General features: G+C 44.7%; 1 protein-coding gene across 1 annotated transcript in view; it reads left to right on the top strand.

Annotated features, from left to right (window-relative positions):
* Positions 1-13,488: 13,488 nt before the first annotated feature.
* CA10 (carbonic anhydrase 10 (inactive)) overlaps positions 13,489-19,959 on the top strand; it is a 534,858-nt gene continuing 528,387 nt past the window's right edge. The window contains exon 1 of the mRNA XM_028091369.2: positions 13,489-13,549. Within this exon, the coding sequence (XP_027947170.1) occupies positions 13,489-13,549 (61 nt within the window). The remainder of the gene's footprint in view (positions 13,550-19,959) is intronic.

The following is a 19,959-nucleotide window of genomic DNA, read 5'->3' as shown; positions in this document are numbered from 1 at the left end:
ATGTATCCACACATATGTGCTCACTCGTGTGTATACAGATACGCATACAAGCATATGCATGGATACATATATACACATATACATACGTACAGGTGTGCATACCTAGTATGTATCCACACATATGTGCTCACTCGTGTATATACAGATACGCGTACAAGCCTATGCACTGTATACATATATACACATATACGCACGTACAGGTGTGCATACCTACGTATGTATCCACACATACGTGCTCGTTCGTGTGTATACAGATACGCGTCCAAGCATATGCACTGTGTACATATACACACATATACGCATGTACAGGTGTGCATACCTAGTATGTATCCACAATACATATACACACATATACACATGTACAGGTGTGCATACCTAGTATGTATCCACACATATGTGCTCGCTCGTGTGTATACAGATACGCATCCAAGCATATGCACTGTATACATATACACACATATAGGCACGTACAGGTGTGCATACCTATGTATGTATCCACACCTATGTGCTCGCTCGTGTGTATACAGATACGCGTACAAGCATATGCTCTGTATACATGTATACACATTTATGCATGTACAGGTGTACATACCTACGTATGTATACACACATACATAAGGTGTCTTGCAATGATTTTCTCATCAGATGCACTACCCATTTACCCTGCGAAGTAGAGACTCAGTTTTTGTCTCTTATTTTTAAAGACAAAGAAACTAAGACCAAGAGATTTTAAGTGAATTACCTAAGATCACACAGCTAGTAAGTGGCAAAGCCAAGACTCAAACCCCTGTCTCACTGATCCATCCAAAAAAACCAAGTGCTCAGAAGCTGAAAGTGCTAACCCCCATGAATTTAGGGCTGACTCTGCACTGGGCACTCCGTATGTCTTATCTCATTTATTTCTCAAAACAGCCTGGTGAGGTAGATAACCTGTCCACCTGTTACAGAGTCAAAAATCAAAACAAAAGAAAACAAACTAAAAACAAGTAAAAACAAAACCCTATTTGGGGAAAAGTCAAGTAACTTGCCCACATAACTTCCAAATGACAAAGCGGTGACTTCATGCTTTCTGATTCCTATCTCAGTTCTCCTTCAAGAATCTTCCTGGTGTTTTTCCTCCCTGATAAGAATAAGAAAAAAAAAAAAAGTTTAGTTAGTGAACATCAACTATTTGCTTAAACTATAAGTATCTGTTTATATAATTGTCTACTCTCCTTTATATCACCTTCCTAACCCAGAACCCCATCAGCTAATCAAACATCATTGTATTAGCTAGGGTGGAAGGGATAGAGAACAGGATGCATGAGAACCATAACTTGGCATACAAAGAGTGTCTGGTAGTTGATGTTTTAAATTCCTGGTTGGCATGTTTCCTAAACCACATAGTAGATTTTCCAATTACCGTTCCATATAGATTTCGATGAATAATTATTAAGTACCTATAATGTATTAAATGCTTTTATGCATACTGTCCCATGCAACTAACACAACAATTCTATATGAAAGATGTTTTTATGCTGTTTTGCCAAAGAGACCGTGGCTTAAAGCACTCAAGTGTCTTTTGCAATCCCATAGATGGTGAATGGTAGACCTCAGATTCAAATGCCAGTCTTCCGATTCAAGATCCAGTACCTCTTTATCTACTGTGTTCCCTGCAGTACTAAAGCTGGCATACCTTTGAAGTTAGGGTGACTCACCTCTGCCACCAAAACTTGCCCAGCTATTACGGTTCACATTGGACGTTTCTTCTCTGAGTTCCTATAATGCTTTCTAAGTCTGTAGGTCAGCTGTATTGCCTATCCAATTCAGATGACCTCAGGATCAAGTCTTCACACTACAAGACATCTTTTCTTTTTGCATCGACACTTATCTGGCAGGTTCTAGGAACGTGGAAGTGAAGCACCATCTTTCAGGTCACTGGCTATTTGGAAGCTGGTCTCAATCATTATTCTGAGGAGGGCTCAGCCTTTGATTGATAATGGTGGAAAAAGCCAAAGCTATGATATGCCAAATTCAAAGGCAGGGAAAGAGACTTTGGGGTAAACTGCTTAGTTTCATTAGGGCAGTAAGAAATCAACATAGAAACAGGTTTTAGAAAATGACATGGGATATATACAAAGTTATGTGTAACATATCAGAACTGCTGTTGAATCAGAGAGAAAAGTCGTGCTTCGTTCTCATCAAGTCCTGTGAAAAGCAGCTGAGAGACAGCACTTCATTTTCAAAACCCCGGATGATAGCAACCGATGCAGCTCTATAACCAACCAATGTAGCTCTATAACATTAGAGGGTAATTTTTCTGCATCAAAGTCCTGTCGTTGTTGTCATTAGTGGGTGTCAGTTATTAACCTATCAGCTTTCTGTTCAATTCCTTCCATACTCTGTGATGCTGTGGCTGGGTCTTTATCAAATACATTTCTCTCTTGCCAGGCTGTTCTCCGTGAGGTTTTTGCCAACAGGGCTGGTAGAGGGAGATTAGAAGGCAGGAGGCAGAGAAAGCACTTGATCCATTTAGTTTTGCATCCAGTTTTTCAAGTGTCTCCAGCAACAGCTCTTATTTCAGCAAGGGGCAATTGGTCCACTTTCCAGTTTCTCCCAGGGGTGTCAGCAAAACCACCTTCATTGTGCCATATCAGAGATAAAAACTATTAGTCGCAGCTGAGCAACACCACCCTCAGGGTCTGAGTTACAGCTTCCCCTCTGAGCTTCTCAGGGACCAGCACCAATGGGAAAGTACCTTCTCCCGAGCGGTAGGAGTCCCAGACCCTCAGGAACCCCTCCTCCAGGCTTCTGATAACCCTAACATTTTTGCTTTGTCTCCCCAGTCATAATGGTGGCACCTCCTCCCTACAGTTACTCTCTCTGTGTTGACTTAGTGTTTCCTATTGGCTTTTTGGTCCTCCCGACGCCTGTTCAACCAATTCTCTACATTAAATTATCTCAGAAAAATAACAAGTGGGTTTTGTGTTCCTGACAGGACCCTGCTTGGTTCACGGGGTCTGCATTATCTAGTTTGGGTTTCCACTAGAGTAGCCAGAAATGTCTTCCCCTCAGTGGGGAATGGTTTAGGAGGAGGCTCTCAAGTTCCCTTACCTCTGGTTAGCTTCATTTTAAGTTTGGTCATTCTCCACAGGGATAAGGCATATCCAGGCTGACTCAAGGTTGCACCCTGCTGGTTTAAAGTAGATAGTTGGTAGCAGGTGGTGAGAAGAGGCTCTCCTGACAGACTCAGTGGCTGGCTTGGGATAAAAGTCAGTGTCTGAACCATTATAGACCCGACTTCCTTATGCCAATGGGCTTTATCCAGGCTTTCCATCATTTGATTTTATGACACTATCACCCTACACCTCCTTAAAAGTCATTGTAATTCAAGTATATTAAAATCAATTTTCTTTGAAAATTTTATGAAATTCCTGAATGTAAATGAGAAATCTTTGGGAGTGGGAGACTGGCACTCACATTCTGCTTCCTTAGGAGCCCTATTCTTTTTCTTTGGTTAATGAGGACTATTGAACCAGCTAATTCAATTAGTTATTGATCGAACTGAATGCAAGATTCCAAAAAATTATTATGGCAACACCTCCAAAATTACCACCACCTCCTTCTGAAATTCACTTATACAAGAGGAGAAAATAGAGCTCATTCTGTTCGTATTCTTTCTCATGAAAAACCTGAAGTGAAGAGGGTAGGATGAAAGTCTGTTTCTCATTTCATGGGAAAGATAGGAATGGCCACCAGGAACTCCTATTTTATTATGAGAGAAGTTAGTGATGTCAAATGAATACACTCTTTTTAAATAGTTGGTCACTTAAAATACACTGAAGATTTCATTCACATCCATTTAAAATCCATGTTCCTGAAGAAATAATAACTTACGGGAGATTAAAATGAAGTATATTTTCACATGCGATATTTATGTTCCTAAATTCAACATAAGATAATATTCGCTCATAAGGGTCTTAAAAGATTTCATTAAGGAAAGTATTCAAGCCAGTGAGATGAAAACCATCACTTGGTTTTAAGTTTATGTGACATTTGCTGCAATCTTGATATTTTACAGCCACTGACAAAGGCATGTTTATATTTTTGTAACAAAAGCTCTAGTCTTACAACCCTCTTTGGTCTCAAGTATTGTTAACTGTCGTAGGGTTACGGCTACTCATACCTCTCCTGTTCTGCTTGGCAGGAGGTTCTTTTTGTTTTAATGAGTTTTCTCCTCTGTCTAGCAACAATCAGAGAACAGATTCGGAACTTGGTGGGCTCCCTACCACGGCAATTCAACTCCTGCTTTATTAAATCCATAGGGTCGTATCAGGAAGAAAAATATCTCTTGCTGAAGTTGGATAAAAATCCAGAAATGCCATGCACAGGAGAAGAAAACAAGGGAGATGTGGAGACCCAGGTCTCATCCTCTGTGTTTATTTATTGATTGATTATTAATTTCTTTATTTGAGAGAGAGAGAGTGCATGCATACGCATGCACTATATAAACTTTTAGGATTCTGGAGGGGGAGGGGCAGAGGGAGAGGTAGAAGCAGACTCCCTGCTGCACAGGGAGCTCCAGGTGGGGCTTGATCCAGGACACAGAGATCATGACCTGAGCCAAAGGCAGATGCTTAACCCACTGAGCCACCCAGGAGCCCCACTCTGTGTTGATTTAGAAATGGGATTCCTTTTAGAACCTTCCAGGTGCAGTGTTCCTCTCTATTGAACATCTTCAATGCTTTGAAGAAAAGGACTGTTAATTTCACACACGTCACCGAGTTTGATGTCTAATACTATTGGGGGAGGGCGGGTCTGCTTTCCCAAGGGAAACTGCAGCGGGGGAGGGTGCACACCCAGGACTGAGGGTGTGGCCAAGAAATGACTCTTCATATAAGTGAGTGCAGTAGAAACCCTGACTTGGGCTTGAAGCACTTGAGCATGTGAAAGACCCCACATGAGCCCCCTGGCAATGTGAGACAGTGTGGGGAGGCAGAAGAGAAGGAGCAAGGGCCACAGCTTGGAGACTGGATACTCCCTCAGATTTACTCTTGACCTGAGCCTCCAAATATTTGGGGTGGGTCTATCTGCCACCCTCACTATTTGTAGGTTTTCCTCATAAATAAATGTGACATAAGACTCTAATCCAGCCTGTAGAAAATGCTACATCCTGAACCAGAACGTGTTTTTCAAGGGCAAATGAAAAAATGAAACTTAATGCTTGTAATTTTAATGCTAATCATTGGGGAGGCCATGTGAAAAAAATCTTGGCAAATAATTTAGGAACCTAATGCATTAGTTGCTAATTCCAAAATTATACAAGCTGAAAGAGGAGCAGACTGTTGTTCTAATTGAAGCCTTTCTTTAAACCTTAGAACCATTATGAAGCTAAAATCCTCTATATTGATCTATAACTGCTACCTGAAGGTACTGCAGCTGGCTTAAGGAGAGGAGAGGAGTCTTACTGGTATAACACTTTACTGGAAAGTGTTTAATGTAAAAGAAACACACACACACACACACACACACACACACACACACACACACGAATGATGGGGCGGAGTTGAAAGTCCACTGGACAAAAAGCAGAAAACCCGGGGAAAGCATCTTCTACTGAGTTGTACAGATTTGGGTAATGTATTTATCTTCTGTGTTTCAGCTGTTACATTGTGTTACTTGGTAACAACAGAAAGTAGGGTGGGGATGGTAGGTTGCTGGAGAAGGTCATCGAGAGGACATGGCTGCCAGTTGACCCTCAAGCTGGACCAGGCAATCAGAGATTCCTTACGCCCCGCACCCCCGTCCTTGGATTGTATGCTCGGTCCACAGATCCTGCCTTAGGAGCTATTTGAAGGAGAGAGTAAAATGTTATTGAAACCTTCTGTACTAAATACGTGACTAAACCCAGTTAGGGTGTCTATATAAACTTTTAGGATTCTGGATGGGTGCAGAGATAAACTCAGCTTGCAGCCACCCAAGACAAGCCTCGTGTATAAGCTCCCTTACTTATTGAACTTGCCACCTACAAATATGGATCCGAATCCAGAGTGCTCTGCCTCTTCAGTCTTTCCTTGTCCTCTGTGTACAGGGACCAGTTGACAAACCGATAAAGGTTTAAAAATAATTAGGAAGGCTGGAGGCAAATTCTAACTCTGCCTCTGCTTCTGCCTATATTTGAACTTGGACACATCATTTAACCTCACCTTAGGCCCTCATCTTCTCACCTGAAAATTAAGGGGTAAGATCAGGTCTGAAATTTTATTAATGTGCACTTGAAATGGACCATAAAACATCTATCATCAAATCTGTGACAAAAATGCAAGAAAGTGTGGAGCTATTTAAATGAACAAACAAATAAACCTATTCAGTTTTTCAGCAATCATTTACAAGATTCCTGCTATTTCTTCACTGTGAACAAGTCTTCCATTTGTAAGAGCTTGAGTTCAGGAGGTTGGATATTTAAGAGAAATTCACTGCGATGAAAAGACAAAAATCATGGCAGGGGTTTTGTGGACTTCCAAAATGGTGCCCAAATCATTGGCCAAAATGCTGCGAAGTTAGCGTGTATCATTTCCTAGCTACTGTCCATCTGCCAAAACTTAAATACCAAATAAGGTATAGCATTTGATAGGAATAAAATGTCCGCTATCTCCTTTGAAAAAATAAAATTCCCTTGTGTTGGTCACAAATTATAGGGTGGATGAGAAGAAATTCTGTTTCAAAAATATAATGCACACTGGTGGTAATGAACCTATTACCCGGTCTGACGTCAAAGAGAGGGAAATAACCCATTGTCCTGGTGGCATATGCCATTTCAACATCTTCACATGCTCTGTCCAGAGAAGTGAACTGCATCCACTCAAATACATTAACATCTCCTCTTGATTGACTCATTAATAGAGAACAAGGTTTCATGCCCATGCCTCGAGTAACCCACATGAACTTACTATTGAAAAGTATATGGTATATTACTAAATGGTACTGAAGAGTGTCAAGTTTTTGTTCTGCAATTATTTCCTGAGAAGCTCCATTGATCTACATTTGGCACTTTTCATGTGACCCAACAATCTACCTGTTTGTGGTAAACAGAATAATGTGCCAAGGTGTCCTGCCAAGATGTCCATTACCTAATCCCTAGAAGCCATAAATATGTCACCCTGTAGGGCAAAAGGGATTCTTAAGATGCCATTAAATTAAGGGTTTTGAGATGCAGAGACTATGCTGGATTATCTAGGTGGGCCCAATGTTTTAAGCCAGGAAATTTATAATAATTTACCACAGCACCAGCAGGAAACTCATATACCATGTGACGGCCTCAACCTGCATGCTGGATAGTGGAGTCCTGGTCCCCCTTTCGAGGACCCCAACTAACTCTTAAGGATTCCTTGAGGGGGTAACTCAAGCACTCTGTGCTTACAAGCCACGTCATCACGAGGGTCTTCACCATCACCCACCTCTTCCTTCCACATAGCTCTCTGTTTTGCCAGTGGACTGCCCTTGGTGTCACTGGCCATCACACTCTGCAGTTTGGGGTACCACCAAGAGTTTGCTTCCGCCACCATCTCCATATTGGTTTTGGAATGGCTGTACTGGAGCCCATGTTGGCACAGGAATTTTCCTACACTATGTTACAGCGTTCATCAATAGTCATCTCATGAGACAGCAGACAGGAAAAAACATTCAGGGACTAACTTTTAACTGGTTACTAGATGATTGCTCTCAGATAACAGAATTACATGCCAGTCTTACTGGTTTCCCTCAGGGTATGTTCCTGCCTTACTATAAGGCTTTCTCGAACCCCCTAGTTCGTAACCTGCGTCTTAGTGGCAGGATGCAGTCTCCCATCACCATGGAACATGTTCCTGAATGTACAGACTCTTTTGCCTCTCATCCTAGCTCTGAAAAGAAGTATTCTTTGATCAGCTCATTGTAAGACTCAGCTCCCAAGTTTTCATTTCTACTCCAAGGTCCTCCACTGTCCAGGAATGACTGAATGGATGATTTCTACTACCTTCGAGGGAACATTTCCCACTTAATACTAGGGGGGTTTATGCCCAAGAGGATAGTGATTTTATAACATCCTATTCCAATACCTGTAAAACAGATAAAGACACAGATACAACATCAGAGCCCTTTCTTTACACGGCTGCCAAACTAAAGAAAGAACAACTCCTTTAGTGTTTAATATTTCTCAAAGTCTGAGAAATTTAGTAGTAAGTACATTTCACATAGAACAACAATAGTGCACTGAGGTTAAGCTTCTCCAAGCCTAGCCTAGCCATGGTTTATTAAATACATCTATTTATGACTATTTATGATTACAATCTCTCTTATATTTGTAAAAGTGAATCATCCCTTTGAAGGCATAATTTTGAGATATAATTGACACAAAATAAACTGCACATGTTGAAAGTGCACAATCTGATAACTTTTGACGTATATACACACCCATAAGCCATTAATACAATTAAGGTATTGTATAGATCCATTACTCTAAAAAGTTTCTTTGCAGTCCTTTGTAACCCCTCCCTCCTTGGCCCTCTCCACTTCTCTGCCTCCCTTAGACAACCACTATTCTTTCCGAATTAGATATGGCAAGGAAACTGGTGAAATAGTGAACCCACTGTGCCTGAGCACAGGTGCATCAAGAGAGATGGATCTGCTTTGGCTCCTAATACAGATGTTTAGCCTCTGGGGAATGTGTCTTAATGGATGTCAAGCTTGCAAAAATTTTATCAATCAGAGAAGTCACTCTTCTTTCTATGGATGGGGTTGGCAAAAGGAGAAGGTAGAGAGAAAATCCAAAGGATTTCAATATTGTCTTTTCCCGGGGATAACTGCAATCCCCTGCTTTCTATGGGAAACTGGAATTGGCCCCCCCAGTGGGGCTCAGCAAAGACTTTTCTATTATATGTGTAGCATACCTGCACTGAATTTGTAGGGCAGAGATATGTAGGGTAGGACAGAGACAAAAGATGAAGGCAGATATTGGGGAGAGAGATTCTCTGTTGTTACCAAGATATGGGTACAAGCTCATTAAAATATGAAAAAACTTGTTATGAATTAATATTTTCAGCTACACTGTTATTTTTTCATTTGTTTTGTAGGCTAAAAAACTAAACACTTCAATAAAGAGTGAAGATAGAAGTTTCCTACTTAGTACATGCTTTTTCTGAGTTATCTTCTGGGTTAACATGGAGCCTGCCTGCCTTCCTTCCTTCCTTCCTTCCTTCCTTCCTTCCTTCCTTCCTTCCTTCTTTCTTTCTTTCAAAAGATTTTATCCATTTATTTGACAGAGAGAGAGAGACAATGAGAGAGGGAACACAAGCAGGGGGAATGGGAGAGGGAGAAGCAGGCTTCCTACTGAACAAGGAGCCCAACGTGGGGCTTGATTCCAAGACCCTGGGATCATGACCTGAGCCCAAGGCAGACGCTTAACCCCTGAGCCACCCAGCCACCCCAACATGGAGCTTTTCTTAAAAACCATACCGGTTAAGCCTAGCAATGACTCAAAAAAAATTTTTTTCTTCTAGAAAATGAGAATATTGAAACTAAATGTTGAGGAACTGTTGTGTTCAGTGCTGTCTTCCAAGTACAGAGAACAGAACTGGCTGTTAGCAGGCTTTCAGATTCTTTCATTAGAAATGCCTTTGATTATCCCTAATTCCCAGTGATCTTGTCTTTCTCTCAATTTGACAGCAGTTAAGTTCTAAACCACATAACATTACATTCCACCCTGCCTTTGTTTAAGGACTTCTGCTGCACCTAAATATAAAATAACCTCCCCGAGATGATACTTTTCATTTTGCAGAGCATGAAGGGATATGGTGAGGAATGTCCTCTGAGTTTGAAATGCCTGGCTCTCATCTCTACACTACCAATTAATAACTGTGACACCTTGGGTAATTATCTAGTCTGGGGCTCTGTTTCATCATCTGTAAAATGGAAGTAATAATATTTCTCTCATACAGACATAATGATAATTAAGATAATTCACATAAGGGATTTGGCAATGCATGACATATAGCAAAAAATTGATGCATGCCACTATTTTTGCTTAAATACTATCACATGGATTGATTTTTTTTTTTTTTTTTTTTTACTGGAAGGACTTGGTGGCAGAGACTAGACTAAATATTCCTTGAGAGTGCAGAAGGTCAGGGCACAAGTTGAAGAGGGGGAAATTAAGTATTATTTTACTAGCATTGGCTCTTAAGGCAAAATGTAGAAGAAAATATGGTCTGTAAGCATTTTGAAAGAAAGGATTATGGATTTTTCAATTACAAAACTCCAGCATCTTGCCACAGTGCTTGCCACATACAAGGTGCTCAATTAATGTATGCATAATTCATTAATAAATAAATGGGTCTTGGTATAAAAATCCAGGCACCCTGCTTCTGCTTCCAGAGAGAGCTCTCCTGCTGGCAGCAAATTCCACTCCCAAGTGCAGAAGGTCAGTCACTGTCCATGTTTACAAACCCTGGCTAGGGTGGATTTCTGGAATGCAGATGCGGGGGAATTGGGAGGCAATTTTTCTTTTTATTTTTAGCAAACTGCTTTCTTTTTCCCTTCATTTTTAGCATTTTTTAGCAAACTGCTTTCTTTTTTTCCCTTCAAAAATCCCTTTCGCGCGGTTGACTTTCAAGGCACGGAGACAAACATCCCCCAAGTATTTCCTAAATGGGCTAATTCTCACTATCTTAGATTCTTTAAATGTTCTGAGGTCTCAAATACTTCCCCGCTGAGAGCCTCGGAAACTCCCTTCGTAAGAATCTTGGACTTTCTTCACTTGGGCCTAGATTTGTTTCATGTGCTGACCACCTGGAGTCCTTGGCCACACCTCCTTGTTAAAGCAAGTCTTCCAGGTGGTTTTTCTTCCCAAACCCCAGAGGCATCAGGACTACGCAGCTCCCCAAGCCGACGCAACCCAAGATGCTCAGGCTGTTCGGCTCCGCTCCCTCCCACCTCCACCCCCACCCCCTCCCTCGCCACTCTGCAAAAGACCCGCCAGACTCCTGGGCATTTGGAGTCAGTTCAAGAAGCCTGGGAGCGCCGCAGTGTTACTCCTTTGGCTCCAACCCTGCCCCACCAGAAGCCACACAGCCTGGAAGCCTCACAAAACTGTGTGCGGAAGAACGGTACCCTCTTTCCTTCTCCCTCTCCCCTTATCCACCCTTCCTGCGGTTATTAAACCGAGACTCACACTGAAATGGATTCTAAACACCAAAAAAAAAAGTGTAAAAAATCCCCTGCGGGTTACGTGTGTGTTTGTGTTTGTTGTGTGTGTCCATCCGCGCTTGTGCAAAATCTCCAAACGTCACAGTTTGCAATCCGGACAAGCGCGTCGAGAAATCCGAGATCTTTTCAGGGATTCCCCTTCCTTGCCCTCCTCTTCTTCAGCACTCCCAAAGAGGTAGGTCTGGGGCTTTTTCAAAACGCTGCTGCGGCGACGGAGGCAATGCAAATATGCTACAATTTGTCTTTTCTTCTCTCGCTCCCAGCCCTCTTCTCGGGCGAACAGTCCCGAGCGCAGGGTTTCCTCCCAATTCCCCCGCATCTGCATTCCAAGCGGCTGCTCGGGTGCTCGTCCTTCCCCGGGTCGCGGCGAGCCGTTCTGCGCACCCGCGGCCTCCGGCCTGGGCCTCGGCCACTGCGGTGGGTGGTGCTCACGCCTCCCCCACCTTCCCCCGGGGCCTCCGAGAGCCGCGCGCTGGGCGTGTGTGCGCGCGCGCGCGCGGATTTGGTAGGGGAATCTCCTTCGGTGGAAGCTGCTGAGTGTCGCTGGCAGAGAGTATTCTGGAGCCCAGCAAAAGCCTCCAAAGCACTTGAGCTTCCCGAAAGAAAAACAAAAGACCGAAAAGAAGGGAAGCCCGCTCCCGTAAAGCCCGGGTTTCCAATAGTCTCGGATCCGCCCGGAGCTGAGCAGAGGCGCAGTTGGCAGCGGCCCCTGCTCGCGCCCGGACTTGGAAAGACGGTTTTTTTCCCCGCTTCGGGGAGGAGGGAGGTGAGGGACTCGCGGGCGAGAGTTGCACCTGGTCTAGGAGCGTTCAGAGAGGAGAACTCTGGGGTAAGTAGTGTTCTGGCACTGGAGCGGAAAGGGGGAAGGAGGAGGGGGGCAGGAAAGGGACGAGAGGGAGAGAGTAGGGAATGAATTATGAAAAAAAAAAAAATCCCCACTGTTCCGCAGCAGAGGGAGAGCGCATCACAGCGCCCCGGCTGAGTCCCGCCCGGGTCTCCCGCGCCCGAGCGGCTGGCGCGAAGTTCTTTCCAATCTTTCCGAGGAGATGAGAAAGTCCCCAATCCTGGAGGGCGGCCGGGGCCCAGGAGCCTCCGCGCTGGCCCGCAGCTCCGTCGCCCAGCCCTCGCCTCCTCCTTCTGGCCGCGCTAAGCCTCGGCTCCCCAGCCCGGCCTCCTGCCTCCTCCCCCGGGCTGCGGGGCTGCAGCGGAGGCTGGCGGCGGCGGCGGCGGGGACGCTCACCTGGCCGGGCTGCCCCCTCCTCCTCCTCCTCCCATCCGAATCGGGCAGCGTCGGGCTCCGTAGGCGAGGAAATAACGACCCCTGCAGTTGCATTGCGGAAAATCGCGGCGGCGGCGGCGGCGGCACTAGTTGCGGGCGATGGAAGCGAGACAACTGGGGGTTCCTAGGAGCCCAGGAAAATAGCAGAGGAACGGGAACCGCGCGCACGACGTGGGGAGCCCGCGGGCCCCCGACGCGCCCGGGTCCCCGACGCGCTCTGGTCCCAGACTCCCCGCCTTCGGCGCTCGGCGCCCTGGACGCGCCGCCCGAGCCGGGCTCGGAGGCGGCAGGCTGAGCGTGGACTTGGGGAGCAGGGAGGGTCCGCGGAGGCTGCCGGCGGTTTCGGGCAATAATTCCTGCCTCTCTTTCTCTGTCTCCCCTGTCTGCGGTGTCGTCTCCTCCCCCCGCCCCCCGGAAGCAGGAGGAGAGCGGCCCCGGAGCGCGGCAGCCAGCCTCTGACCATGCCCCGGTGAGGGGGGCGGACTTCGAGGGCAACTTGTCGCGGACTACCTGGGCTTAGCCAGCGAGCTGCGAGCGCCGGGGGCCCGGAACTGTGCGGCGCGGCCCGGCGGGGGGCTATCGTCTATGTCTTCTTGGGGCGCCAGGCGGATCGGGGTCTCGTTTTTGCAGGAAGAACCCGGCGCTGGTGGCTTCGGGTGGCTGCTGCCACCGCGGCTAGTGCTGTTTCCGCCTCTCGTGCGAGGAGCAGAGACCGGCAATCGGGGAGACCTCCGGGGCAGCGAGGCATCGGACATGTGTCAGCACATCTGGGGCGCACATCCGTCCAGCCCGAGGGGAGATTTGCCGGAACAATTCAAACTGCGATATTGATCTTGGGGGTGACTGTCCCTGGCCGGCTGTCGGGTGGGAGTGCGAGTGTGCGCTCGCTCGCAAGTGTGTGCGTGTTTGTATGTGTGTGTGCCGTGTCGGGCTCCCCCTTCCCCCCCTGTTTTCCCGTCGAGTGATGCACTTGGAATGAGAATCAGAGGATGGAAATAGTCTGGGAGGTGCTTTTTCTTCTTCAAGCCAATTTCATCGTCTGCATATCAGGTATGGGACGCGCTGGAGTCACTGGCGGGTTTGGGTTACGTTGTGCTGTTTGGAATGTATGGGGTTTTATTGTGTGTAGACTGTCAAGTAGCCTCGCAGGGTAGGAGGGGCAGGGGTTGGTGGCAGAGACCCTTGCAGCTCTTTGGGTTTCCAGCCTTCAGAATTAAAAACCTTCTAAGCCCAAGGGTGTGTGTGTGTGTGTGTGTGTGTGTGTGCGCGCGCGCGCGCGCGCGCGCGCGGCCGCGCGCCTGTGTCTGTGTGTCTGTTTGTGTGTGGTATGGTTAGTACCTGTATGGAGTCCTGGAACATAGAAGGGGTGAGTGATAAGAAAAGGCTGATGGGTGTTGATTTTCAACTGCTTTCCTGGATGAGAACTCTGGCCCCGAAATCTGAGCCTTGGCAACCCCCACCCCCATCCCCTGGCTTTCAAAGTTCCCAAACTCGGTGGTTCCTGGCTGGCAAAATGGACGCAGAGCCCTGCCCTGGTAACTAGGCACATTCAAGAGACTGCGGGAGGATGCGGGACTATCGAGTGCCACCAGCAGGGACCAGAGGGATGTGGAGGTCCTCCATGCCTTCCCCAAGCACATCAGGACTGGTCATGACGGTCTGAAACATGCTAGCATGCCCTGTTCCACATCAAGTAAAGGCAAAATTCGCCTGCAACAACACTGTCATAAATACCACTCTAGATTGTAGGCTCTCCCATTCCCAGCGGCCAGGATGTGCTAGGTCAGACTCACTGACCTCAGACTACTTGTGCCAGTCTGTAGCTTCAGGAGTGATGAGGTGAATGGGGTAGGGCTTGTGCCTGCCTGCGCCTGTGTGTCTGTGTGTTGGAGGGCATTCTGATTTCCAAGCAGCATCTTTGTTGGTGCAGGGAGTTGGTGGTGTGGAGGGGAGCCATGAGAAAAAGCCCCAGGATCAGCAGTATTCCCCAGCTCAGTTCAGTGCCACCTCCCACTGACAGTGTCTCCCCCATTTCCCCTCCCACCTAATATTAAAGTGGCTAGGGTAGGACCCATTTGCAGGGCTCTCCTCTGCCTGCATTCCCTCTGCAGAACTGGGGACTCAGCCAACTTCCCATAAAGTCACCAGAAGAGGACAACAGAAACCTTGACCCTGGGAGCAGACACAGAGGAGCAGCATTCAGGTGGAGGGCCCTGTTTCCTGCATCTTCCTTCAGCCCAGCTAGTCCCCACCCCCTAAGCCAGACCTGGCTGTGGAAGTTAAAAATCCTTGTCTGTGCTTACTCTGTTCAATTTCAACTTTCTCCTTTTAGGCCAGGAATGGGGGGAATCTTGTATTCAAAATCATTCTGTTTGGGGCTTGCCCACCCAACGAAGAATTTTGCCTCTGTAATACTTTAGAGATAGGTTGTATGCTTGGCCGACAATAAGAAGTGCCCTGCGACCACCCCAAATCCTCTAATGGGACCTGTTTTACCCTATCCTGCATCTAAGAGGAAAAATTCCCAGGTGACTTATAAGGGTTGATATCAGTCATATGACCAGGGGTGGCCTGGGTAGCATCTTACAAGAGCACATTTTTTTTTTAAAGATTTTATTTATTTATTTGACAGAGAGACACAGCGAGAGAGGGAACACCAGCAGGGGGAGAGGGAGAGGGAGAAGCAGGCTTCCTGCAGAGCAGAGAGCCTGATGCGGGGCTCCATCCCAGGACCCTGGGATCATGACCTGAGCTGAAGGCAGACGCCCAACGACTGAGCCACCCAGGTGCCCCAAGAGCACGTTTTATATCTTTCTTTTCTACATCTCTGTATCAAACTCTCTCATGTTCCATAATATTTCACTAGTTAGAAGATAGCCTTCCCTACCTGTCTCCCCCATCATAAGTAATTCACAAAGCAGCCAAGCCAGCTGAGTCCATTTAAGATTAACAAAGGATTAACATTCACTGAAGCTCTGGGCCCCCCAAACTCCCTTATCCCCAGGCCCTACCCTGCACTTGGCCAGGCCATCACAGGGGAACCATCTGAGAACGGGTTTGTTCTGAGCCTCCAAAAGAGGCCTTAATAGGCTCTACTTGATTTGGTATATCAGTAACAAAATTCTGTAAACACAAGTATTAGGAGGGGGGGTTATTTCCAACCAAGAAGAGGTGCTATGGAGTATGTGGCCTTTCACATGTATTTACTAAATAATCATCATTGCTATGTAATGAGAGGATAAAAGTGTAAGCAAAATTGCTATTAGCTAAACACAGAAAACTAGGTTAGGGTTCCAAATGCCTAGTTAGGCTCTGCATTAATTTGCACTTTATGAAGACATTTAGGCAGAGTTGCAACATTATGTACTCTACATTTATACATCCATGAACTTAATTTTCAAAGACTGTTCTTTCTCCACAGCCAAGGTGGCCTCCCTCCCGAAACAACTACCCATTCAGTGATATCCATGTACTAATTCTGATTAATAATATAATTATTATTCACAGTTGCCACAATTTGGGGAACCTCCCCCCCCCCATCTAGCAGCCTTAAGAGGTAGAGTTATGCAGTGCGCTAAGTTTGAATAATTGTGGCTCAGGGAGAGTTTAGTGGGTCTTTCATTTCTGTTTCCATGATTTGCAGTTTTAATTTACTCACGACTGAGCTTTACCAAAAGGAACATAACCCTGTGATCATAGAACCTACTAAATCTTAAATTAAAAAAAAATAAAAAAACAAAGCACCTCTCTTCCATCTTGGGATAAATTACCCTACCCAGTAAATGGGGACTAATTCTTCCTGAGTTACCAGGCCTCAGTGATTGATGCATTGGTAGGGTTGACTTCATTACTAGAAAAGGTCAGCAAAAGTCTGCAGTGTAAACATTTTGCAGAAGGAAAATTTTGGGGGTAGATCTGGCCTCTAGTGACTGAATTTCACTCGGTAACATTGGCTTTCAGAAACACTGGTGCTTTGTAGCTTAGTGTTTTGTTAAACAAAGATTCCCACCCTTACCCCTCCCCATTCTGCAAATTAAGTGTACCCAAAGTGTTTTCTCCCTGGGTCTGTGTGGATATGTTTCTTAAAATACAGAGCCCTGGGCTTGGTATGTTTGATGGCTCTGCACTAATCATTTGGTCCTGATGAAGCTGTCAGCAAATGGGACTGAGGGTCTGCTTAGCTAACTGCTGAGGATGTAGCGTGTGTGCCTTCCATTTGCAAGATCATATCCATTTTGGCTAGTTAGACCGGCACAGCTGGGCTTAAGAGGGAATGCCATGATCTGGGAGTTCTGTTCCACATCAGACTCAGATGTCATTTTGCCAAAAGTGTAAGGCAGCCAAGATCTGTGAAGAGGAGAGAAGGACAGGGAGAGAGAGAGAGAGAGAGAGGAGAACCAGGATGATTTTTTCCAGTGCTAGTGAGAGCACCATTCCATTCCTACAAAAGCAGCTCAGATCAGCGAGAATGAATGTTTAGCAGCACCAGGACAGAATTTCCTGGCTCAAAGACAGCTGTCTGATTTCATTTCCACAACACATCCAACTTGCCTCTATGTAACTTTACTTCTTTGTCAGGTTATTCATAATAATAACAGCAATAGCAATTAAAATGATGTGCTTTCATATATATTACATAACATTGCACATATTTTAACTCATCTCTTCTTAGAGTCTGTAGGGTAATTTTATAGATGAGGCAGCCGAAGCCCACGGTGGCTCAGCATGCAGGATTCACATGCAGGTCTAACTGTGTCAGAATTGAGTATAGCACTTCTTTTTTGGCTCAGGATTTCTTTTAAATGTTTTTATTCGGTATTTTTTATTGGGATGTCTCTGGATTGAAAGAATGAGTTATGTTAAATGGATGCGAGTCTTCATTTGGAAGTGGAAGTTTGGGGTGATTGCAATTCAGTCCTAGACATAAGGTAGCATTTGAGTTGTATATGACTGTGAGGCAAACAGTTGAGACTATTACCCGGGTTGGCCGCCAGCACCTTGTGATCAGCAATCCCTATAAGCAAGGAATATTTCATACATTCTTTTCCTAATTGGAAAATTAAAATGGTTTCACTTCAGTGTCTTTACAGGTAGAGAGGGGATAATAGTACATACCGCACACCTTTGTTACATGGATTAAATGAGATAATGCGTTCAATGATTTTTTCACTTGGCACAATATCTGAGGCCTAGAAAGCTTGCAATAATATTTTTTTTCCTACAAATCAGGCACTGCACAGATTTGTGAGGCTGTGACAGAACAGAGCCTTTACCTTCCTCACTTTCAACTTGTTTAAAAGCAAAAAGAAAATCATGAGCAAGCGCATTTTATGACATTGAGCATTTTCCTTCTACTTTCAAGGAGGCCTTGGCTTAACAACTTTGAACTGTCTCTTAATTTTCTTTCTCATATAAATGAAACTGGTAGCATTGGGCTTTGGTGCCTATTATGAGTAAAACCCACTTTTACCTCTGTGAGCCCAGTACTGAGGTGAGGCTTGGAAAGTTTAATAAATCACCTGGGAACAACATAGTACTTATTACTTAGGGGAGCAACAGAATTTTCTTCTTTTTGCCGTAAATTATAACTCTGTATAAACCCAGCTTTAAAGTGTTTCCAAGATGGCAAACTACATATGCTGTCAACGTAACTTAAAAGAGAACATTCCGTTAAATACAAAAGAGCCCCCACCCCCACAAAGACTACTTATCTGATGATCTCATCGGTTTCTTTAAATCCAATGCTGTGTGATGTCATATGGCCCAGTAACTGACACATCCCATCATCAGAGATGGGACTTTCTTGTCTGTGAGACAAGAGTCTTTCTGAGTAATATAAAACCCCTGGGGGAAAGAGAGATGTCAAGGTGGAGAATCGTTTTCTTGTGTGGGGAGGAAAGGGGGTTGGATTGCCATCCTAGGCCATCAGTACCTAACACCTCAGCCTTTCACGTTGATTAAGCATTACATCTTTGGGCCTGGGGTTTAGGTCAGGAAGAGATCCAGGCACCATAAATAAGTATGGCGGTGAGCCTTCGTAGAAAGAGTATGGAAGTTAGAAGAACCACCCTGCAGTCATACTCTTCCTTAATTACCTCTTTGGGAGATTCTTTTAGCCACTTAGAGTCTCAATTTTCTTCTCTGTAAAATGAAAATGATAACTTCTTTGCCTGGTCCAGAGGATTGTTGAGGAAACAACAGAGGGTGATCCTGAATGCTCTTTGTGTTGCACAAACGTAAAGCATCTGTGTCTTTACTATACTATGGAATAGTTATGAAATCAAAGTTGAGATACATACACATAATATAGAGTGATGTAAAATAATATGAATAATGAATGCCTAATTGTTAAGATATGACAGCAAAGTTGTAATGCACAAAAGGTATAGTGATATGAAATAATAAGAATAATGTCTTATTATTTCATAAAGGATATACATGCTGCAGAAGAGAAGTCCAGACATGGGGGAAAAGGAGGATATTGGGTAGATGTTGGAGGCTTGGAAAGAAGAGATGAAGGGACTACATCATCCAAAGGAGAGGAATAGGAATGAGTGATATACAGGAAAGACAGTCCCAACTGGAATAAAAGGTTCACTTGAAGATACTGGAAAGTTGGGATGAGCCCATGTTGGGAGCTGTTGAATTGAGAAAATATGGAGTGTGTTCAGATATTTAATTTCTTGGTGATTTTTATTTTTTTTTTATGATGGATCTTTGCCTGCACTCAATGGACTGAACTTTGTTAAAATTTGTTTGAAATCCTAACATTTCTTTGGGTTTTAAATTTGTGTTGCAAGTTTCAAGCTACTGCTGTCCTTTCCATAGTTTGTAGGCTATTTGGGATTGTAGATGGTTGAGTTTTGGGGACACTTCAGCTTTCTCATCTGTAAAATGGAAATGATACTTACTTCCCAAGGGTGTTGATCCTACAGGGTAATTGTAAGGAGCAGAACAATATTTGTAAAATGATAACATGGTGTCTGGAATACATTTACCGTGGGCCAAATTACCCATATCATATGAGAGTTAAGGATGGGCTTTGGAACCAAGATAGGCCTATACATAATATTCCTCCTTTTGGGATTTTTGCCTCCGTGTGGTCTTAGAGAAGTTGTTTAACTTCTCTGAGGCTCTGTAAAATCTGTAAAATGAGGGTTGGAGAAAATATACGTAAGATTCTGCCATGGCGCCTGACATGTAGTAGTCACTCAGTGAATGAGAGCTAACCCCATAAAGACATCCTCATCATTGTCATCAGTAACTGTCCTTGTTATTGACACTTTGGACCTGTTCTTGTAAATTCCACTGAATCATTCAGTCATTTCTTCAGTGTTCAACAAAATAGCATTGCCGGCGAACTATGTGTCAGGCATAGAAATCACAAAAATGAAAAACACCTGATTCTTGGTATTTCCAAGATGGAAAATGTTGAGGAATAGAGGTGTGTGCAAAGTGCT

This window comes from Eumetopias jubatus, unplaced genomic scaffold (assembly GCF_037043125.1).
Source record: "Eumetopias jubatus isolate StellerSeaLion01/CBP00866 unplaced genomic scaffold, mEumJub1_p1.0 scaffold_10, whole genome shotgun sequence".
Lineage (NCBI taxonomy): Eukaryota > Metazoa > Chordata > Mammalia > Carnivora > Otariidae > Eumetopias > Eumetopias jubatus.
This window is presented reverse-complemented; position numbering and strand designations above follow the sequence as displayed.